Source organism: Chelon labrosus (genome assembly GCF_963514085.1).
Source record: "Chelon labrosus genome assembly, chromosome: 3".
Taxonomy (NCBI): domain Eukaryota; kingdom Metazoa; phylum Chordata; class Actinopteri; order Mugiliformes; family Mugilidae; genus Chelon; species Chelon labrosus.
Window position 1 is genome coordinate 77,132 of NC_140339.1, and position 24,796 is coordinate 101,927.

A 24,796-nucleotide genomic window follows, 5' to 3' on the forward strand; every position below is an offset into this window, starting at 1 on the left:
TACATATTACATATGTAAACAGATATTCTGCCTCCCACCTGTCCAGAAAGCTCCTGTTTTCTGCCTTTCTTTTCGCCATTTTTGGGATCGGTAAAACGGTGCCAGTAGCAGCATGAGGTCGCTATGACTACTGTCAACAGAGGAGAGGGTGTTTATGGGTCCTGTACTGATTGACGCGCCAAAACACGAACAGAGCATTCTGGGATTTGTAGTATTAACGGTACATGCGCTGTATAAGACCAGCGGGCCAGCTCTAGTAGTCATTTGGTATTGCCTCGCGGGCCAAATATAATTACACGGGCCAGAGTTTGACACCTGTGGTTTAGAAGAACAACATCTTAAACTCATTGGCTGACCAGTTACAGATAGTTGTAACAGAATTAACAACTAGAAGGATTGAATCTCTTCTTGACCCATTTATTTATCTATTTTACATTTCTCAAAATATCTCCCCAGGACAAATTTGAGATAATGCAAGTATTGAAAACACTTGAAAAAGTTTGTAGTTTATATAAAATTCATGAATGCTGCTACTTTGAATGTTGTAAAACACTAAAACAGATGCAGTTAATGTAATAGTTTACTTATACAGAAATCATTGCTGATGTACAATCAAATAATTTCAACTGTACATCAGTGAATTAACTGAACATATTCTGCTATAGTCTTATAGCTACTACATTTTTTGTGCTAGTATGGAGGACAATTATACCATGACGTATATAACAGACTGTAGCCTCCAAGACAACCTCCATGTGAGAATAATGTCCATGTTGATATGTCCAAATTTACATCTGAAATAAACTAAAATGTTTTTAGCCTGGTCCAAAAATATTTTATGGTCTGTAGGGTTAATTTCTCAAAAATCACAAATATAGTAATAGTGCGATTTTGTTTAACTGAAGGCCGATGTCACCATTATTGAGGGTTCAGACTGTCAAGAGGTAAACTGAAATTAAATACAAATGACAACAGTTTCATTTTTTTATGTTTTGACCCTATGTTTGGACTGTACTAATCAGACTAGGTGCATTATGTATGTAGCACATGTATGATTGCAATAATTAGTTGAGTACTCTATATGTTTGCTCAGCTTGTAACATCAAAATGAATTAAAGAACTGCAAAACATTTAATAAATCATCTGTTAATTATAAACCTGTAGTTCCTATCAAGGATTAAAGTTCTACAGAATTACATGAGCGTGGCTGCTGCTTTGACTGACAGGTGGGTGTCCTCTCAGACTGCTAGCTGTCTTTAGCCTCAGCTCCACTCACGCTCCACCTATTTCACCATTGTTGAATCAGCTGGAGTTAGGTGGAGTCAGACAAAGATGGAGATGCCAGACCAAGATTCAAAACTGCTCTTCAGGAAACATATAGGTGACACCACGGAGGCATTATCTTTATAGACAATCAACCTATATGCATACAATTTATTCACATATTTACATACTCTATGTAACCCCACAAACCATATACATGTAACACCGTCTCATGCACCTATGGGGCGGGGCCTGGGTTACTCTTTTGATATTCCCTGTTTTTATGCTTCTAAATAAAATATGCATATTTGAATGAAACACCACACAACAAAACTTGAAATGTAAAGACTCTTATATTCAAAAAGTAAAATAAAATGAAGCAGAAAAATAAAATAAATGATATGACAGACCCACACACACACCTAGTCCACAACAGTTTCTATCAGTAACCACAACAGTTTCTATCAGTAACCCCTAACCCCTGTTGCAGGCCTGTGCCATAGCTTGGGTGCTGGGGCCTTAAAACAAACTTCACTTTTAATAATCAGAAAACTAAAATGCACGTGTAAATCGCGTACTCACGGCTCCTGACAGTTAGTGGTGTAAAGGGGGAATGTAAATGTCACCAACAGGATGCAGCAGCGGCTGAAACCATCCACAGCTCACACAGCAGCAGGAATGGACGCACATCCTCCTTAATGTCCGTTCCTTTCAGAATTAAGATACAGAAGCTAAATTCCAAGTCCACATCTTGTTTCAGGCCGATTTAGCATTAGCTCGAATCAACTGAACATATTTATACAACATACCATGCTAGGCGAAAGCTAGCGGCTAGTCACGATTAGCATTAGCAGTTCGTTTTTACACTGTTCCGCTTAGTCACAGTTTTGAAAACATTCACATGTTCATAATTACCTCTCAGTTGGTCACACAGTTCTTCACACCAGGTAACTGACCATAAAAATAAGAACTTTGACTGGTCAAGATAACTCGTGTCTCTCCTCTGCTCTGCTCACTGGACCCACAACGTCCCGCTAACTCCCACCCTCTCACCTCATGCTGCCCTGTGATTGGCCACAGTCACCTGAGCTACACCTGCCAATACTATCAAAGAAATTAGTGATTGACAACTCACCAAACAAGTCATAATGCAGTGGATCCCATAAACATACCATGACTCTTATCTCATAAGCACTACCTAAATCAGCATGAACTTAACTCGTTTTTATGTCATTTTAACATCACTTCTTTTACAACTGTTCTGTATTTTAACCATATTTATGAATACATAATGAACTTTTATGAACCATGAATGTCTGAATGTTATCAAAATAAATCAATTGCTTTCGCAGGGGTTACATACATACTAATTTCTTCCTCTCTCCCAGTCATCTTTCCACCTCATAGAAAGGAGGCTCCTTAAGCTCCTTCCAGTTCATCTCCCACGGTAGAAAGAGTCTATATTGTTTTTCATATGTATATGTATCTTCATTCATTCATCTTCTGTACCCGCTTATTCCTGTTAAGGGTCGCGGGGGTCTGCTGGAGCCTATCCCAGCTGTCATCGGGCGATAGGCGGGGGTACACCCTGGACAGGTCGCCAGTCTATCGCAGGGCCTGTATATGTGCATCAATTATATGATTTCATTACACTTTATGCTGCAGCCTAGTTTTACACTAACCTTAACCCTATATAATCTAGCTAACCCTATATGATCCATGTAACTCTGTATATAAGTCATGTTACCCTGTATAATCTACCTAACCCTATATAACCTCATACAACATCCTGTCAGTTCATCTACACACCACCCAGATGGCAGTGAAACCATCACATGTCCTCGCTTCATGTTCAGATGGAGTTGTTGAATGTGCAGTTGATCTGCTGAAGGATTCAATGATGAAAACATTTAAATACTTTATTCATGTATCCTTCTGACCTGTCTGTCAGTTTCATTAGCAATCCTCAACATTTGGCTGTGTGCTGTATATTATTACCTTTATAATGGACATTATCCTAATGATAATGAAGATGTCTTTTTGCTCTTAAATTCCATGTTTAGGCTCAAACTAACACTTCTGCCACCTACTAAAGAAGCTGAGTGTCTATAAAACCCTGTTACATCTTATTCCTTTCTGCCATAGAGCTTCATCAATGTCAGTGTTGTGACCCGTTTCTTCATCACTGTAGTTTATTTAATGAACCCTACAGCACCATGTCTTTGTTAAAGCTACAGTGGTCACTGTAAATGGATATATATATATATATATATATATATATCCATTTGATTTACCAATGTGTACTTTTAAATTTAGTAGCATCACTATTTATAGGGATAATAGTTCACTACATTTTTTACTTAAATAACATTTCAAATGCAGAACTTTCCATTGTAATTATGTATTTTTACAGTGTGTTTATTCTCTTCACTTAAGTGCAATGAAGTCTGGTGTTACTACATAGATTTAAATATTTTTCCCCCACAAGTTTTTAATGGGATTGGTTTGACAAACAGTAAAAAACTATGATATATTTCTAGCCTTGTCTTTTAACATTTGTCCATAAATGTGAAATTTTGTGTTAGTGGCTTAAATACTTGGTAGAACATAAAAAAAAAACACAAGAAAATGTGACAGTCAACATAAAAACATTCACAAACTCAGCTCAGTCATAAAACCCAATAGAAAAACATTCTGCTTTGAGAAAGTCCCTTAGTTTTTCATTATACTTCAAGTCACACTGTGACCTGTTTGAGACAGGGCTTAAGGAAAGTGATGAGCTTTTTGTCCTTTGGTCCACAATAGTATCACGACATCACTGATAACAAACATCTAAATAACAGTCAGGTAATCGATAACTTGTTCAGCTGCGTGGGAACAGTTTGAGTTGTACATGATATTAGGCCTTCAATGACTCATTAGGACATGTCAGGCTGTTCTCAGGAACAGGGTATCTGTAAATGAGCATAAATGAAGTCTACAAAGCAGGCACAGTTTTACAAAGATATCAAAGAACTTCCGCTTTAGTTTACATTCCTTCCACCCTAAGACTCAGCAGACAGAAGTAGTGTTTCACCATTCTCTCTTCTGTTCCAATTGTTCAATCTGGAAGTGACTTATTCTGCTCTAGACTTGTGAGGCATGAAACACTGCACAGCATCAACATTTTTCATCACTTTAAGACACCCTCTGATAACGTCAAAGAAAACCACAGAGGAGGTCTGCAACATGCGGCAAGCTGGCCCAAGATATTTCAGGCCTGAAGTGATTTTCAAGGAGAGCTGTGACAATATATTGATTAAAAACAGAAATAATCAGCTGGATGCAAACTCTGAAACTGCGAGATCTACCAAAGGTCATTAAATAAAAATAACAGTGCATTAACAATTGAAGCTCATTTGCCCAGAGAAGGGGAGCAACCCTCTATACAAGACCAATGTATCCGCGCATATCGGTATTTTAAGGGATGGGATACACTGTAGCGCCACCGTCAGGACAAAGATCAAACTTTCAGCTCCACTTTGGGAGGTTAAAGACATACAATCATTAATATATCGTAAGGACATTTGTTCACATTGCAGCTGTGATTATTTCTACAGCCTGTATTGGCCCTGACAGCACTTTAGCTCGTCAACACCCATTCTTCACCAAGGGTTTGGTGTTTCTAAAGGCAAACATTTGAAGAAGCAGTAGGATGCAGGTCTGCCACTCCTCAGTTGATCCTTGTTTACACAGCGCTGCTCTCAGGTCAGATCCTGTGAACACATAAGGTGAATTTACTGGATGAAACCAGTTTGATAGTAAATCCCTTCCTACAGCACAAAGTTTCATCAGAGGAATAAGTCTAGATCACGCTTAAATGAGGAAGTGGCTTCACTTGAGCGGTTGCCAACCGTGGTTTGTCATGAACCTTTGGATCTTTACACATTTGTTTGGTGTAGATATTTAGACATTCAATTTGTTTTCACACAAGGTTTCACACCTGTAAGAGTGGTATTATTGTAGATTAAACTGACCCAGGGTTTGGTTCAGGGTTAATAGTGCTTTCTTATTCCAACAATTTTTGGATAATTTGAACTTTCAACCAACTACATACATTTCCCAGCAAGCAATCAAACCGGAATAAGGCAAAATTCACGTTCTTAAATTTTCTACGGAAATATTATCCAGCAATGTCACAAAAATATACTTTCCAGGAGTTGATGAGTCTGTTCATTCAACTGCCTCCGTTGATTTAATGCTAACATCAGATACTCCAAACTAACCAGTGAAGGTATAGGGATGACAACAAGATGTAATTATGTAAAATAAAATTCTTTAGTGCACCTTCATAATTTCACTATGAAACCAACTGACCAGATAAAACATGAAGCTTAGTTCAGCCTTATAGATGTGCAAAGGTCATTAAACTGCATTGTTCGAGTTGCCTTGCCTCCTCTCAGATCTCGCTATCAACGATCACATGTCTTCATACAGGAGCATGCCGTTGAAGATGGTGAGGGGCTCCACAGAGTGGGCCAGTTTACCCATCACCAGGTCGATGCACACTGTGTCCTGAACCTGCAGAGGCAGGATGATGCTGAAAACAGCCAGAGAGCCTGGAGTGACTTTGGCCTCAGCCACAGGGTTGTTCTCCAGGCCTTCAGGCTGGTAGCCTCCAGAGTCCACCCGGGCCATGCCATAGTTAGACTTCGACAGCACTGCCTCAATCTTTTCATTCTTATGACCCGTCAGGACAGCGCTGAAGTAGTAACGTCCATCTACGGGAGCAGTGAAGATACCTGAAAGAGACAGAATTACAATCTGGTCAACACCAGGAAACACGTCTGTGATCAACAACACGTCATAAATACTGAATTCCTGAATATATAATTGTTTATATTCAATAAATCAGTTGGAAGAAATGCTGACTCTGATCTCATTCACACAAGGTTCCCACCATCAGGACTGATTTTGCTGTTAAATGCCCAGGTGAAGGACATGTCAGCATTTGGACATGAAAATGTAAAACCTTAACCCTTTGAATAATGGACAACTTGCTCTCCCTCCAGTACCTGTTCTCGGGTTGTAGAAATCTCCCTCATTGACAAAGATTTTGTCAAAGACAATGGTTCCAGCTTTGTCCATGGGAAAAGTGAGGGCAGCAGAGAAAGACAGTCTGGAGACATGAGCATCAAAACCAGGAAGACCTGAAACAATTCAGAAACAGAGGACCATTATGAACAGAGGCAGCGCAAACAGATGATCACATCACAAATGACTGAAACATTTTATTAGAAAAGGACTCACCTGTTTCACCTTTTGGACCTGAAAGAGATGAGAGTGTCTGTTAGAAAAGGAACAATGGACAGACAAATCTCCACTATCAATCCAAACAAACCAATTATTTGCCTCACCGGCAGAGAGAACCAACAACAGAACAACGTGTTTCCCTGAATGACATTAATGGAACTTTTAATGTCAAAATGAAGCTGGATTGTTTAATTATAATCAGAATATAATGTATTTATCTGTAATATTCTTCACCATGTTTTCTGTGTTCTTCATATCTTTATTAACTACTTTTATCTGTCTGTATAATATCGTATCATACAGTCTGTATTGCGAGACATTTGTGAACACCTTTTTTTGTGAGGATTTACAGTGAAGAAGGAAAGAGGGTGTGAACAGACAAATGTTGTTCTGCACAGATTAACTTTCCTTTATCATTTTGTTTCTTCATACAGATAAAAGTCTATCCTACCAGGCAGACCCTGAGGACCACTCTCTCCTTGTCGTCCAGGAGGTCCTGGGGGCCCCTGGGGGCCTGGCAGTCCATTGAAGCCTCTCTCTCCTGGGGGTCCTGGCAGTCTTGGCAGTCCTATCAATAACATGACCTATTAAGCATCTTCACTGACACGTATCATTCAACCCTACTTTTATCATTTTTAGTTACAAGTCCAGTTATTCTGCACAGGACTCTGTCTGTTGATATCACAAAGGTCAGGAGATATTTTGACAGCTAGCTAAGCTGAGTTTGTTTTTTCTTTAATTTGTTGCAACAAAACAGCTTCAGAGTAACAGTGTATTTCAGCCAGCCAAGAGATATTACATTAACATTCTAATCAGCTTAAAAGTTTTCGTTATTCTAACACAGGTAAACTTTCAACCACATTTCTTAAACTGCACTAAAAATGGAGGACAGGTTTCGTCTATCAATCCACCTGTACCACATCACAAAGTGTGATGCATTTACAATTTAAACCTTATATAAACAGTATTATACAATGGCCTTAACATAATGAATAAAACAATGAATGTGTCTGGAAGTAATGAACTAATTAGATACAAAAACACCACCAAGGCAGAGTCTCAAAGAACAAATAAGACATTAAAATACAGAAGTACAATATCTGACCATGACCTTATTTGATATTTAACATTTGCAGACCAAATGCTAAATAATGAATCGTCACTGAGTGGCTAAACAAGAATAAAGAAATGTGTAGAAACCAGCTCACCATTCAGGTCATGTTCAGAGAAACGCTGCAGGTCTTTAAGGACGTGGTTCAGGCTCGAGTTGAGGTTCTTTATCCTGCTGTGGACATCATCCTGGTTGTTCTGAACAAAGTCCAGAATTCCCCCATGAAGGATAACCGACTCGTTCAGGCCAGAAACACAAGTCCATAAACTTGACACGTGTCGGTTCAGCCCTGAAAACAGAATAAAGCAAATATGGCTATGTGATCATGTGATCACAGACTCAAGGAACACGCCTAAATCCATGTTTCCTCATGACCAGGTAACAACACAGCTGGGTCAGCGTTCAGTCTCCAGGTGTTAGCAGCACTGTATTATTTGCATGTAAGACAAGGTTAAGTTAGAATAATAACGACACACAGTTACTACTGCCAACTCTTTGATGTAGTGATGTCCACAAACTCAACACAAACCAAAAGCATCTCAACGAGGGCTGTGCTACTCTGAGACAGGACTTCAGCTGTCACAAACCAGGAATAAGCACATTGGCCCAATAGGATAACGGAGGAGTTGCTTTTAGATCTTTCAACTTTCATTCAAATACTCATCACATATCACAGGGAGTGGCCATTTAAAAGGTTGTGTTTAAATAAACACTGACAGCACCACAACAATAACAGCGAACCACACCTTCCTTGATATTCTGGATAGAGGTGGAGACTCCGTCCAGCCTCCCACAGACTCCCTCCATCTTTGACAGACGCTTCTCCAGACCCTCACCAGACCTCTTACAGTCGCCCATCTCCACCATAACATTGCTCTTGAACCGCTGGACCTCTTGTTCAATCCTATCCAGACGGTTGCGGCTGTCTTCAATGTGCTCCGTTACATCCTCCTGGATTTTGTCAAGCTCAGAGATGATCTTATCCTTGGTGTTTCCTGTAAACCGGGAGGGAGAAACACTGAACATTAGCTGGAGACGGTGCACTGATAAATGGAGGTACTGGGCTGGACTCACCGAGGTCTGTGATGACACTGCCATGTTTCTGGACCGTGTGTTCGAGTCCCTTCAGGGTGTCATTGATAGAGCTGAAGGTGAGGATGACTTCAGAAAGTTCTCCCTGCAAAGTCTTTAGCTGGTTATTGTTGATGGAGCCTTCAATCACACTGTGGCCGTCTAGAGGCTTCTCAGCATCCAACCTTGGCTCATGTCCTCTGTTATTACCAGAGCCACCACCTACCAAGGATTTAAATTCAAACAATTTTAATTATGAGTTTATCAGATCATGTAAAACATTTTTCATCTAGTTCATCACACAGTGATGTTTCTTTCAAAGTTCAGACTTAAGGGTTGAAGATGCTTTTCTTACAAATGTTATTTCTATGATGAAAAACTGTATCATTAATTACATTATTTTTAATTACTGTATATTTGTGTTTCAATGTTCTAGTGATTTGTGAATAACAAAATTCAAACAAAATCTCAAAAGAGTACGGTGTGGCTGGTTAGATTTGGATTTTCAGGTCAGTGGTGCATTTCTTTGAAACATTTATTGGAGTGGTTGTCATACAAACACAACAGAAAACCTAACAGAGCTGGTTTATTCAGTTTATTAATGGTTTAACGCTGTTGTTTTATCATACCCAACCATAGCTGTGGCAGTAATGGGTTGTGATCAGTACATTGATAATAGAAACAGCATTTCAGATGGAGATAATACTGAATGAACAGTCTGGGAGTCAGGCTACCAGCTGTTTAACATCATTACTGTCAGAGAGCTACTGCTTCAGTCAGAACAGTTCAAGTGTATTGTTTTATCGCTAAATTGAACGATAAAGGTACGAAAAATCACAGTATCGAGTCTCGCATACCTACAGTGCTGACTGAAGTTAAAAACAACTCACATGTAATTTATTAACATTTTATTTTAGCACATCCACTCAGATCATTTGTTTTTCTGAATAGAGTTGGGTTTCATTTAGCTTATTTACATCAGTCCACAGAAGTATGTTTTGAGACCAGACAGATGTAGATGATGTTAGAAACATGTTTTTGTGACAGAAAAAATTATATTATTTTGAATTACTGTACATTAATCCTGCACAACCTGTTTTTTCTCTACGAGAAATAACAGAGCTGGAAGTTGCTAACATCACTGGCTCACTAAAAAATTCTAAAGCCAAGGATGTCCTTGGGCTGGATAGAAATGTCCTCAAATTATGCAAAGAATCCCTTCTATCACCAATAACATGTATGGTCAACTTATCATTTAAACAAAAAGTTGTCCCATCGTCTTGGAAAACGGCTACAGTCACCCCAATCTTTAAATCTGCTGACAGTTCAAATATAGCCAACTATCGGCCAATCAGTATCCTCACTGTAGTTTCTAAAGTTGCTGAGAGGTGGGTAGCAAAAATTCTAAATGAACATTTAAATAAAGGCCACTTTCCTTTGCATCCAATGCAATTTGGTTTCCGTGAAAATCATTCGACAGAGTTTGCAAACTGTCTATTTATGGAAAAGATTAAACACATGTTGGACACTAACGCTTGCATTGGTGCTGTATTTCTAGATCTGAGAAAGGCATTTGACACTGTAAATCATGAAATTCTTCTGTCTAAATTAACCTATTTTAATTTTTCTTTGGAAGCAACTCAGTGGAAAAATCCTATTTAGAATTCAGGAAACAGTGTGTCTGCATCAACAGTGTCAAAACACCTTTTCTAGATGTCCCTGTTGGTCTACCTCAGGGGTCAATACTTGGCCCTCTGATATTTTCTATTTATATTAACGACCTGCCAAATTCATGTATTATTGCTGAATTTCAAATATACGCTGACGATGCTGTCATCTTCACCAGTGCAAAAAATATTCAAGAAGCAGCCTCTGTTCTTACTTCGGCTATGGTTCCTGTAAATGAGTGGCTTCTTAAATCTTGCCTGCTACTAAACACAACTAAAACCGTTTGTATGATGTTCACAAAGCAACCATTGGACATCAAACATTCAGGTGTATTTTTGGGAGGACAGGAAATAGAAATTGTTTCTGAATTCAAGTACCTTGGTGTGACACTTGATTCCACACTATGTTTCAAGACCCACATTAAAAGAATATCTAATACAGTGAAATTCAATTTGAAAAATTTTAAACAAATACGCCCTTTCATAACACTTGGTGCTGCTAGAATGTTTTTACACTCAATGATCCTGTCACACATTGAATATTGTATTACAAGTGGTTGCTGCAAAACCATTGAATCACTCTATTAAAAAATCTTTAAAGGTCTTTGATAGAAAACCAATGTAATTTCACGTTTGTAACATCTTAAAAAAGCACAACTTATTGAGCTTTGAGAATTTTAAAAATCTTAAATTTGCTTGTTTGATGTACAAGGTGTTACATGGACTTGCCCCACCTCCCATGTCTGACTTTCTTAAAAAAAGGTCTCACAGGACCAGGGCCTCCTCTAGAGGGGACTGCGAGGTCCCACACAGAAAAACAGCCTTTGGACAAAATGTTCTTTCTGTAAAGGCCAGTAAGATCTGGAACAGATCGGCTGGCCTTAGGCAGATGGGTCCCTTCATATGAGCTGGCTTCTGCTCAAGGTTTCTTCCCGTTAAAAGGGAAGAGCCACTGTCGCCTTCAGGCTGCTCTGGGGGTGTCAGGCCGGGTTTTGTAAAGCATCTTGAGGCAATTTGTATTGTTATTGACGCTATATAAATAAAATTGAATTGAATTGAACAGTCTTCCTCTCTCCATAAGGGAGTTGCCCACTTTACAAACCTTCAAAACAGCAGTGTTTATTAGCAGTGGTTCAAAGCAAACCAGTCTTGTAACCATTGACTTTTATCTTATTAGTAATGTACTGTCTTGTGATGTGCTCTTATTGTGATCTATTGTGACGTGCTATGTCTTATCATGTTTTTGTGTTGCCTGCCTCGGGACTGTAGCCTGGCGTAGCCATACTCAATTCTAGTCAGAATGTGAGTCTGGTACCGCTCCATAGGGCTGTGATTATGGGGCGTGTTTCAACCGAACCAGGAAAGAAAATGCCTCTGCACTCAATTGGATAGACCTATAACCAATCAGAGCAACGGAGTGTGCGACGCATGTTGTGTCCCATCTTCTTAGCGACCATCGGAGCCAGCTTGTTTGACTGTCCGTTAAATAAAGTTTGAAAAAACAAAAAAAAAAACATCGGAGCCAGCCGATAAATTAAACTTTTGCCGAATCCCGTACGAAGGACGGCAAAAACATCTTTCCGATTAACAAAAGCCTTGATCGCATTTATCTGTTCCTCTTTTAAAATTAATGCGCTGTCGATATCTTCTAGAACAGACTCGATGGCAGAATCTACACATCCCAGTTCTCCAGCGGCAGCCATCTTTGTTGTAAACAAATTCAACCCAAGCACTCTTTGGTGACGTGGTTACGTTACTGTTGATCATCTGTCCATCATCGTATAAAGCCCGCCCTGAGAATCTGATTCGTCCGAACAGTTTCTGTTCGAGCATAATTGCACCTTAACGGAGCGACACCAGACCGAACTTCCAGACCAAAAAATGTTGTGGGCGGGACTAAGTTCGGCTGGCACCCAGGCTATCGGGACTGTGGATGCAAATTAGCATTGTTGCTATAATCTGGCATATTAACGTCTATTGCTGTCTAAATAGATGTTCATTAATGTGCATTGTCCCTATCAAATAAATAAATAAAATAAAATAAATAAAAACAGCATTAATTTAGTTTGAACTTTAACAGAAGGATCAACAGTTCAAATACAGTAACTCAGGAGAGTTGAGTGATGGATCTGACCTGTGGTCGTGTCCGGACTGGTCTTACAGTGGTTGGTGCAGGTCCTGACATCTTCTCCCAGCAGACGGATTTCGTTCTGCAGGTGTGAGCAGATCCCGAAGCAGCTGTCGCCCTCTGAGTTCAGTTTGACCTGGATTCTGCTGATTTGGCTCTGCATGTGCGCCAGTGCATCCTGGGAATGATTCTTCATCTTCTGCAGCTCATCTTCCAACTTCCTGCACAGTTCACAGTCTTGGCCCAGCATCTCCACTTCCGTTACGATACGGTTAAAGTGTTCGCCGTGATCGCCGGTCAAAGCTTTGATCTTACGGACGTCATGGCTCAGGTCCAAAACCTGGATATTGGTTAACATGTCAGCACACAACTAATCCCTGACCCACATAGTAATACAACTAACCCCTGACCCACATAGTAACACAACTGCCCCCCCCCCAACACAACTACCCCATGACCCACATAGTAACACAACTACCCCCCAACACAACTAACCCCTGACCCACATAGTAACACAACTACCCCCAACACAACTAACCCCTGACCCACATAGTAACACAACTACCCCCTGACCCACATAGTAACACAACTACCCCCCAACACAACTAACCCCTGACCCACATAGTAACACAACTAACCCCTGACTCACATATTAACACTATCTATCACCCCCCACCACCACCACCACCCACCCACCAGAAAAAAAGATGTGTTTGGCTCTAAACATCCGTCTGTTTTGTTATAAATGCTCATCAGTGGTTAAATATTGGTATTAATCTACATTGAATACAATGACCTCACGTCCAATAATTAACTGAGACAATATGATCTCGTTCAGACCGAGTCTCACCTTGTCATACAGCGAGTCTCCAGACACCGACAGGTCTTTGAGTTGAGTGTTGAAATGTCGAATCTTGTCCTCGTTGGCAACCACTCTCCACTCCAGAGATTTCTCTGTTGTATTTTCTCTTTGTCCTGTTGTCCCAGGGAGTCCTCCACCTGTACCTCCCACACTCTCTCCCCCTTTAGTTCCTCTTCCTCCCCAACTTCCCCCTTTGTTTCCTCTGTCACCTCCTTGTCTTCCTTCTCCTTCAAACCGCCCACATCCACACTCATCCAGCCTCCACTTCATCAGGGAGGTGTTGTTTTCCACCTTTGACACTCTTTCCTTCACCTGATCCACTTCCATCTCCACATCTGAGATTCTGTGAGCCTGGTCATCAAACCGGTCCAGAAACACACTCACTTCTCGGTGGAAATAGTCTTTCAAGTTGTTCTCCAGGTTTAAACAGCTCTGCTCAGTTTGCTGCATAGTATTGTTGACCAGCCACTCCAGGTCCTTCAGACGACTGTCCAGGACGTCTTCCATCGTCATGTCCTCCCTCCCTTGTCCTGTTTTTCCATCACCACCATGTGAACCTCCTCCTCTTGACCCATTAGTATCACTATCAACAGTTCTGCCGAGTTCCTTGTTCAGGCGACTCAACAGATCATCAAAGCTTTCTGAGGCAGAGCTGATCTTGCCTTCAGTGTCAGTGATTCGTGTTTGGAGATCATTGATGGTGTCGCAGCATCCCTGCAGACCCACCACCTCCCGCTGCAGCCCGTCCAGGTCCTGACGATAACGGGCATCTGCGGCATTCACCTGCTTTTCCAAAGCTCGAATCCTCTCCCGGTCTTCCTGTTGCTGTCTGCGTAGATCCTCTACACCGGCCTGAAAACACCCAGAGTTCAGGTTAATCTTACTGAACCATGCCCCACCGCAGCTGGACCATCTGCTGCTATCTTTAAATCAATAAATGTAGTGATACAGTGTTTCTCCAAGGTTTATGGCCTGGTTTATGACAACTGTCAATATAACAACTGAAAAATCATTTTAACATTTCTTCTCAGTTCGTTGGTGAATGTTCTCTTTCGAAGGGGGCTGACTCGACATGTATTCCGACACAGTCTCTGTCCACTGGTGTGACTGTGCTCACCTGTATGTGCGCACGTGTGTGTGTGCGTGCACATTTGGGTGGAGCGTCACCGTGTGCGACCATGTAAAGACAGAAATGACATGCCATTGTGTAAACACAATAAATAACATCAGTCAATAAATTTAATAAAATAACCAGGTATAGACCTGTTCTATAGGAAGGCAACCTTAAATGACTGTTGTGATCTGGCGCTGTACAGAAAATAAAATTGAACTGACCGTCAAGCCCCCCCCCCCCCCCCCCCCCCCCATATAATGGTAGGGGAAACTCTGGTGATATTATAATAACTTCCAGAAATGCGTGACTGCTCTCTATGACAGCAGAGTATCTCTTTCTGTTGTGACGTAAAATAAATTGTGGCTTTTCATGTCACTTAGATCATGGGCTGATGAAATCAGTTTTGATGTGATACCTGACACGAGGAGCAGGACAAAGACACTCTCCTCTCCAACTCCCTCAGGATCTCCTCCTTCAGGGAGTCCAGTCCTCCACCAGACACTCTTCCATCCAGATCGTTACTTTTCCCATTAACCAGGTGGTTGTTGATGCTGACCAGGGTTTTATCGTGAGCCTGTTGGACAAGAGAATGTCGAGCTGATTGATAATACAAATTAAATCGTAAATCGTACCTAAACATCTGTGACCCAGTGATAATCTATAGGTGTGCAAAGGTCTAGATCAGGGATGGGCAACTGGCGGCGCGACCTCACTCGAAGTGGCCCTTAGATAAATTTTTGATAATTATAAATCTGTATCCTCTGCGGCACTGAATCAGTTGTAATGACACAGTTGGCCACTAGATGGCGCCTCTAATGCAGACGCCGCCTCGTACACAGTTCCACCGGTCTTCTCCACCAGTGAAGAAGTGATGTTGCGCCATGGCTAAGAGCAGAGGAGAGAGAACATTTGATCGAGAAAATCGTGTGTGTGTTTCAGGTGAAATGGGAAGAAGATTATTTGTTCACAGAATTTTAAAGCAAACCTATGTGCTTAGTCTTAGAGACGTTATCTGCCATGAAAGATTTCAATTTAAGTCGCTGCTACAACACGTTGCACAAAGATAAATATGAGAAGTATACTGAAGCTGCAAGGGCTGCTATCGTAGCGGACCTTAAATCAAAAGTACGCAAACAACAGCGACTTTTTACCAGTGCCCACTGCTGATAGTGGTGAGGTAGAGTGGGTATACAGGGGAAATGTTGAACTCTTGGTGATTTGTATATTTTATTTTCATGAGCCCTTTGCACTGAAAAAAGAAAAATAGAAATAACAGTATGTGGTTATTTTTTGTTTGGTTCAATAAACATATATATATATATATATATGTTTATTGAACTGTTTTGCAGAAGAACTCTTCTAACAGATCAACCTTTTACACCTCAGCCATAAATGTGCCATGTCCAAATGCTGGACAGACCCATGCTATCGGACCTCCCTAATGCTGAGGACGTCATCTGAGCCAAAAAGACAGATTTACACTTCAGTGGAATTTCCCACTCTTGTTTCTGGACTAATTAGTTCTGAATCAAAAGAACACCAACACGATATCAGGAAGTACAAAGAATGAAAATTGACTCTTCTACTTCGTATGGACAAAGTCTAGAAACCCTAATGTTATGTTCAATTATGTTTTAAACTTGTGATGTACTAATTTTCCTTTTCAGAGACACACACATGCAAACATACCAAACACCTTTTTCTTCCCCCTCTCCGAGAGTGACCAGGGAGAAACACAGATAAGCAAGTCGTAAATAACTTTCTTTCCCCAGAGCCAGACTCTGATCTGCATTCTTCTCTCTAAAAAGAGCCTAAGTTTGATAATATGACTATTGAAATTGTAATAACCTGGTAAGTTATATATTGTTGTTCAGAAAGTGCTTACGATCCCAATGAGACGATTTTGATCCTTGTACGATAAAGCTAGCCCAAATTCACATAATTTGTCACAGTAAGGATGGATCACCAGTGCCCCCAAGTGACATTCTTAAAAACATTTTCTTTCTTTTAATCATGGTTGAAGTTGAAGCATGTAGAACCTTAGATATGTTGTTATACTAATAGTAGCTATTAGTTGAAATTATAACTGTTAAGATTGTTATTTTAGGAACCCCAACCTTTTTGTATTAGCAAAATGTCACTGTAAAGAGAACCTGAGTTTATTAATTTATTGATGCTTTTGAGTAATTTTGATTTTGTCATTCAGATACGTCATCTTGTCATGTTGTAATGTGAATGTTGATGCATACGAAACACATTGCGAACGAGCCATGATGAGTGATGGAATGATTAAATTTAATAATATAAAGTAGGTTAAGAAGATCAGGCAATAAGACATCTCGAGACAAAGAAGTAGGCGTTCTCTTCTCTTTCCGCGCAAAGACTTTAGAAACCCGATCCAAACACGCCCTGAATAATTAACCCATAAAACCAGAGAGACACTCCCCTTCTCCGCTCTTTCTCTGTACTTTCTCCGCACTTTCAACTTTACTTCTTTCCACTTTCCGTTTCCGTTTTACTTCTTCTTTACGTACTTAGTCACGTTTATACTTAGTAACTTTGTTTTAAGAACAACTTGAATATTTCAAGCTCCGTTTGTTTCTCGTCGGACGTTTTTCCCGACGTACGATTTTTATAATGACTTAAATATTTTTCTAGTTTATTCATTTTTATACTCGACGAACCGAAGTACTAATCATCATCGTTTATAAGTTAGCCAGCGAAGTCAGCTGGGATATCAGAGAAAGACCCAATCTCTCCGACGGATCAAGAAACCAAGAAGCTGTTGCCATAGCAACGACACAGAGAAGACGTGACGATCCGGCTTCTTTCTTCAAACACAAAGACATTGCAAAGTGTCATCTACTGCCTTTGACTGAACACCTACAACGCTCTCAAGACGCTGGGTGTTGGAGTTGCAGATCGAGCAACGAGTCCTGTCTACCGGTCCAAGAGAGACCTGCATCAGCTGTGCCATTTCGTCACCAACTCGTCACACCGACGCTCCGCCATCACCGTGCCGAGAAGACTCTACAAAAGTAGGCTGAATCGTTCCTACCGCTTAAGACAAAGAGTTGGTGTCACTACTTTGAAACTCCCTACTAACATCTCTTAGAGAAGATTGATTAGATTAGGTATCAAATCCGTTCCCGTTAGTTTAGGACTTAAAACATCTCCATCTCTCACCATCGCTCCAGAAATGAATTATTTCATACCTTATCATATTCGTTTTATTTGATTACACCCCTATATTCTATTAGTCCCTCATTTATTCATAGTTGTTACTTTACTAAATAAATATTTGTTCACACTTAAGAAGTTGTTTTTGATGTTGTTTTACGGCAGAGAATGAATGGTACAAATTGTAGAAAAGGATTCACTCCTTCAGATATGCAAATTATTTAACTGAGACTGATAAATTGATTTAAACCGTGTTCTTCCTACGATAACAGGAGGTGGTGTCCTAACGAGACATTTTAAAAGGTGTAGAATATCCTACATTATATATATATATATATATATATATATATATTATGGCATGCCGTTCAGGAAATTAATCTTTGAATATATGGAATGAAACTTTGAATATATGGAATAAAACTTGAATATATTGAATGAAACTTCGAATATATTGAATGAAACTTGAATATATGGAATGAAACTTTGAATATATTGAATGAAACTTGAATATATGGAATATATGGAGTGAAACGGAAACGTGCGTAACGGCACTGAGCTCTGACGCGGCTCTTCTCCGGGACTGGAGAAGCTGCTGCGGCTACAGGGATTTCGTGAACTGAAAGAGAAGCTCTTTATATATTGTTTAGATGCAAAAAGAATCACCCACATTCATAGACCAATGCAGGCTGAATATTTAGTTTAGTATTTAACGTATTTGATGATCGGCGACACATTGTCAGCTTTGGGCACGTTACTCACACAGCGGACTGCAACAAGGAGCGAATGTCTTAGAAGAATGGGCAGGGTATTGGGCAGGGGTATCGGGAGGATTTTGGCCCGTACACGCATTCGCCAGTGTGTTTATCATGTCCTCATTGTTTAAAATTGCCGCAACAAGATTGCGAGCGCCCTGACTCATTGTCACTCTGTCACTTTTTGCTGCAGCATCCACACGCTAAACAAGATGGCCGCAGGCACTGCCGTGAAGTCTGACGTCAGTCAACTTTCATTCAATACAGTCAAACATCGACTACATATTTATATCTCAGAAACCACCACAGTAAACTGCTTGAAATTTGACAACAATAATCTGTGGATGACTCCTTACAAGCCCACCAAGTTTGGTGCAATACGGTCTATACTGGGTTCGCTACTGGTGACTTATGGCTGTGCGTCCCGCTCGGGGACAACTTCGCCACGGCATGGACCCCTTTATGATCACTTGCGATCATCTAGTTCTTCTTATGTTCTACCAGTATCATGACTCTGTTAACTCCTACTTCCCTCTGCCAGTTGTTATTCTCAGCTTGACTCAACATTGACTCCACATTATCTTTCATAAACAATCCTCTGATGAACTTTTTAAGGTTTTGCTCTTGAACACTAAGAAGGACAAATTTGTTTGAAGTGAACCATCTTAATGTGGATACATAATGACAGATGTTAAATAAAAATATGACCACAGAAATCTGTATAATGTTTGTGTTTACCAGTCTGAACAGAGTATGCTTCCTGGTTAATGGGCTACCAGCCTCCCAGGTAAGAAGACTGTCTCACCTGTGTGCGGTTGTCCAGTTGATCCAGTTTAGTCTGAATACTATGAATCGTCTCTTTAATTTCTGGCTGAGCAGCATCAGCAGGGTTTCTGCTCCCTGAAGTGGTTCCTCCTCCACTAAAGCCCGGTTTGTTGCCCTCCTGCTGGAAGCGTTCATTCATGGTGTTCAGGGTGGACTGAAGGTCCTGCAGGTTTTTAGTCAGAGTCTGGACCTTCTCCTCTAACTGCCTCATCTTCTCATTCTCTGCTCCTGGTAGGAGAGGAAGCAACTCCAATCACAGAAGTGTCACGTGGCCACAGAGTTTCCCACCTCACACATGGGGGTCACCACTGACCGTGTTTTCTGATGTTAGATGTCTGATGTTACCTTCAAAGTCATAAGATGGCCCTAATTTATAGGAAGGAATGGAAAGACCCAAACAAGGAACATACATACAAAAAACAAGGCTTCACTCTTTGTTTAGTGAAGACTTACAAATGGGGTAGGAACTAAACAGAACACCAAGAGACACAAGAGTACATGGAAAAAACACAAAAGATGGACTGGGACTGACACAGGGATATACAAAGGCTAACATGAAACAGGTGAGACTCCTGTGGCTCATAATCAGAGGAAAAACACAGACAGGAAATAAAGCAAGACACAAAACACCAAGGAAGAAGCTTTCAAAATAAAAAGGGTTAGGGTCCCTGTGGAAACGCAAGGAAAACCAAACTAAATATTCAATACTCGAACACATGAACAGAAAAAGGTTCTAAAGTTAATACCATGATGGAGCTCATGGTTAGGACTTATGAGGTCATGAAACCACAAGAGGAGGATGTTCATGAACACGGTGAACAAAAAACCAAGTGACAACAGTAATTTTAGCTTTAATGTACGTGACCTGTTGCCTGTGTGCTGCTGGACCATTAATTTGAACTTTGTCTAAAGAAGATGAGGCAGCATCTCACTGGTCAACGGTAACTACTAATAGGAAAGAACAAGCCCAAGACTGTTCAACTGCCCACATTGTGTCAGTAGACTGCTAAGAGATTACTTTAGAATAAGCATCAGCATCAGATGAACTCACCGCTGTATCCTCCAGTCGGTCTAAATCCACCGTTGCCTCCTCCATGACCATAACCTCGTGCTCCTTGTCCAGGCTGAGGTCTGGTGGTGGACACCTGGGTTCCTGCTCCACCAACTGGACCATCATTACAGTCCGCTCCACTGTAACCATGGCAACACTTCCACTCCATCTCCGTCACCATTTTGTAGGCCACTTTGTAGCGTGGCCTCATGTAGGTCCGATAGCTGCAGAGACACCAAAGATCCATGCTCAGGCCACAGATACCATTGATCCGGCCCTGCAGGTTCTATGTGGGTGTGTTAGTTGTGTGTCTCTGGTTAGTTGTGTGTTGTTGTGTACTTACACTACCACTCGGCTGCACTGTCCACTGCCCCAGCTGCAGGGATGATAATCAGGCTTCACGTAGGTTTCAACACCATCCTCAACAACACAACTCACCGTCTTTGTCACCACGAATGCACACCAGTTCCTGTTTAACACAGAAACACAGAGATATGAGGACAAACCTGCTTCATCTATTCAATCTGCTGCTTTTATCTCACTTCTCTAGAAAAAAAAATATTTTGAAACCAGATCAACCAACCAGTGAGCTTGAGGTCAAAGTAGCATATTAATTACACTGCCTGGCCAAAAAAAAGTCGCCATATGGATTTAACAAAGCAAATAGGTAGGAGCCAATTACTGCATGGGTGATAATCTTTCAGCTGACAACAAGTTATCTAACCCCAGCTGATGCAATGAGTAACTTCTCATTTCTTAAAGACACATCCCGTGGTTGTGGAAAAAGATGTTAGTGTGTTTGAGAAGGGTCAAATCATTGGCATGCATCAAGCAGAGAAAACATCTAAGGAGATTGTAGAAACTACTAAAACCGGGTTAAGAACTGTCCAACGCATTATTAAAAACTGAAAGGATAGTGGAGAACCATCGTTTTCGAGGAAGAAATGTGGTCGGAAAAAAATCCTGAGTGATCGTGATCGGCAATCGCTTAAATGTTTGGTGAAATCAAATCGAAGACAAACAACAGTAGAACTCAGGGCTATGTTTAATAGTGAAAGTAAGAGCATTTCCACACGTACAATGTGAAGGGAACTCAAGGGATTGGGACTGAACAGCTGTGTGGCCTTAAGAAAATCACTAATCAGTGACGCTAACTGGAAAAAAGGCTTCAGTTTGCTAGGGAGCATAAAGATTGGACTCTGGAGCAATGGAAGAAGGTCATGTGGTCTGATGAGTCCAGATTTACCCTGTTCCAGAGTGATGGGGGCATCAGGGTAAGAAGAGAGGCAGATGAAGTGATGCACCCATCATGCCTAGTGTCTACTGTACAAGCCTATGGGGGCAGTGCTATGATCTGGGGTTGCTGCAGTTGCTCAGGTCTAGATTCAGCAACATTATGTGTCCAAAGAATGAGGTCAGCTGACTACCTAAATATACTGAATGACCAGGTTATTCCATCAATGGATCATATTCCAAGATGACAATGCCAGGATTCATGGGGCTCAGATTGTGAAAGAGTGGTTCAGGGAGCATGAGACATCATGTTCACACATGGATTGGCCACCACAGAGTCCAGACCTGAACCCCATTGAGGATCTTTGGGATGTGCTGGAGAAGGCTTTGTGCAGTGGTCAGACTCTCCCATCATCAATACAAGATCTTGGTGAAAAATGAATGAAACACTGGATGGAAATAAATCTGGTGACATTGCAGAAGCTTATAGAAACAATGATACAGAGAATGAGCTGGAATCAGAGATAAAGGAGGTCCAACGAAATATTAGAGTATGTGACTTTTTTCTGGACAGGCAGTGTATATGCAAACATACAAGTTCAACTTTTTAAAATCAGATTTTGTCTGTTTGTGTTGGTCAGCATCAGCAGGCGTAACAACAAACATCTGTTTAGAGCTGAATGAGGGCAGCACTGAGCATGCTCAGATGTTTCTGGGTGTTGTCAAAGCTGAACACTGATAAAACCTTTACTTTCAACATGCACAAACATTTTTATATAAATTACACTTTCATAACACGTAAAGTTGAAAACTAACCTTGTCTGAAACAAATAAAATCAAGTGTCATGCAGATTTCTGTTTCTGTTCAGGTTCAGTCAGACATAGAGGAGATCATCTGACACCTTCATTCACTGAACACACACAGAGCTCTTAGCTATTAGCTCTTAGCTGTCTGCGTGTTATTGTGGGTGAACTGAATTGTTCAGCACGTGGTGCTCATGTCATCTGCTGGTGACTCTTTAAATGATTTATTTTCTCTGGAATCCAGAACAACAAGTGTCTCATCATCAGCAGTAACACAGACACGTGTTTGAATGACTGAATGTAATGGAGGACGTGAAGACACTGGGTTCATAAGAAACTACACATATAAAATATTTTTAATATGTAAGTGAAATAAGAAACTATTATCAACAAAGTCAAATTGAGACATCGTCAGAGGTGAAATATCTGATGCGTTTTAAGGTGCAAAACAGATTCTCTCTCAACTCCAGAGGATCTGACGAATCTCATTTTATTCTTCACAAGAAACTGGAACAAACTGGTCCTCACTAAGATAGTAGGACACACACAGAGGCTCCAAAGGAAATGAGTAATACGGGCGTTTGTTGATGACATCATCGCTGTTTTACCGCCAAAAGGTGGATGACGTGTGTGTTTATGTGTGTTTAGGTTCTTACAGTTTGGACTCAAGATATCTGGTTTGTTTCCTCCGAAATCCAGATGTGACTGTGATTTTCTCTGAAAATCCATCAACAACCTTCAAACGTAGAAGACGAAGATAAAACGTCGAGTTGTCAACACCTAACTCATGGTCACCTCCACCGCCTAAAGCAGAATCTGAAATGTATCAGAGTCTTCACTCGACATTTCCAAGTTTCTGAGCAGAAAAGCTAAGAAGACCAGGGACCAAAAACCAGACCAGGGACCAGGAAACAAACCAGGGAGCAGACCGGGGACCAAGAACCAGACCAGTGACCAGGAAACAGACCAGGGACCTAGAAACAGACCAGGGACCAGACAAGAGACCAAGAAACAGACCAAAGACCTAGAAACAGACCAGGGACCAGGAAACAGACCAGGGACCTAGAAACAGACAGGGGACCAGACAAGGGACCAAGAAACAGACCAAGGACCTGACCAGGGACCAGGAAATTAAACCAGGGACCAGACCGGGGACCAGGAAACAAACCAGGGACTAGACCAGGAAACGGACCAGGGACCAGGAAACAAACCAGGGATCAGACCAGGGACCAGACCGGGGACCAGGAAACAAACCAGGGACTAGACCAGGAAACGGACCAGGGACCAGGAAACAAACCAGGGATCAGACCAGGGACCAGACCGGGGACCAGGAAACAGACCAGGGACCAGGAAACAAACCAGGGATCAGACCAGGGTTATGGTGCCTCTGTCTGTGTGTGTGTGTGTGTGTGTATATATGAGAGTGTGTGTGAAACATCAACTGATTAAAAGTCCAGATGTGGACTTAGGAAATCAAACTGACGTCACCTACAGCTGTTTGTCATGACGTCAATCTGGGACCAAACAAGAAGTCAGATTCTACCCTTTCACAATAAAAGACTTGCTGGTGAGGAATCATATCTTGACATCACCACCTCCTTTACCACCATCATCATCATCTTCATTTTCTTTTTCATCTTCATCACCATAATTTCCGTGCACGTGTCATCTTACCTGTGTCTGCTAGCAGCGCGGGCTCCGTGCGCGTGCCCGCCAGTATACAGGCTATAAGACGAGCGCAACGGGAACGCGCTCTTCGCGTGTCCACAGGTCAAAAGTACGAGCAGCAGCAGCGGCGGGAGCGCGGCCATCCCTCCGATCAATCAAAGGTATCGATACTCAGTCAGAGTGTGATCAGCTCCTCAGCTGGCGGAAGAAACTCCGTCTCCATGGAGACGACAATAAAGTTCCCAGAGTCCGTGGTTTACCGACCCATGGTCCGATTCTGACCCGGACACCCAGAACCCGGACCGAACCGAAGCAGAGTCTGCTCTCCTCCCTCCTCGACCCGCTGCTCCTACGATGTTAATCCGGTTCTACTCCCCCGTTAATCCGCTCTGACCCGGTCCCGGTTGGTCCATCAGAACTTTTCGTGGGAAACAAAGAGAAGAAAACGTTGCGACAGACTGAACCGAGACCAGCTGCTCCTCCTCTTCATCCTCCACCCTGTCCAACCTCCGACTACTGTCCCCGCCCCTCCCTGCGGAGAAACCAGACCCGTGCAGCTCCGCACCCTCACCTGAGTCCAGAGATGGAAGCTCTTCTTTAATTAATATCAATGAGCATTCATTTATAGTCATTAATATTAATAAATATATTTATTGCCAGAGATGATCTCAGAGTTATTTAACAGTTGTTAATTTCATGCTCAAAGTCCCAGAACAGGACCTTGTTTCACAGCCTGCAAAGGTTTTCAGTTAAACTTTGTGATTGATTCATGAGA

The 24,796-nt window shown here is 41.4% G+C and overlaps 1 protein-coding gene across 1 annotated transcript; it reads right to left on the reverse strand.

Annotated features, from left to right (window-relative positions):
- Positions 1-24,486, reverse strand: LOC311485700 (EMILIN-1-A-like). The gene is made up of 14 exons (XM_084541280.1): positions 24,028-24,486; positions 20,660-20,785; positions 20,317-20,540; positions 19,246-19,493; positions 14,924-15,082; positions 13,383-14,246; positions 12,539-12,872; positions 8,741-8,959; positions 8,413-8,661; positions 7,764-7,955; positions 7,007-7,123; positions 6,553-6,570; positions 6,318-6,452; positions 1-6,044 (listed from the first exon to the last, which is right to left on the reverse strand). Exons 1-14 carry the CDS (start codon positions 24,162-24,164, stop codon positions 5,722-5,724), a joined length of 3,345 nt encoding a protein of 1,114 aa, XP_084397406.1. The 5' UTR covers positions 24,165-24,486; the 3' UTR covers positions 1-5,721.
- Between the last annotated feature and the right edge of the window lie 310 nt (positions 24,487-24,796).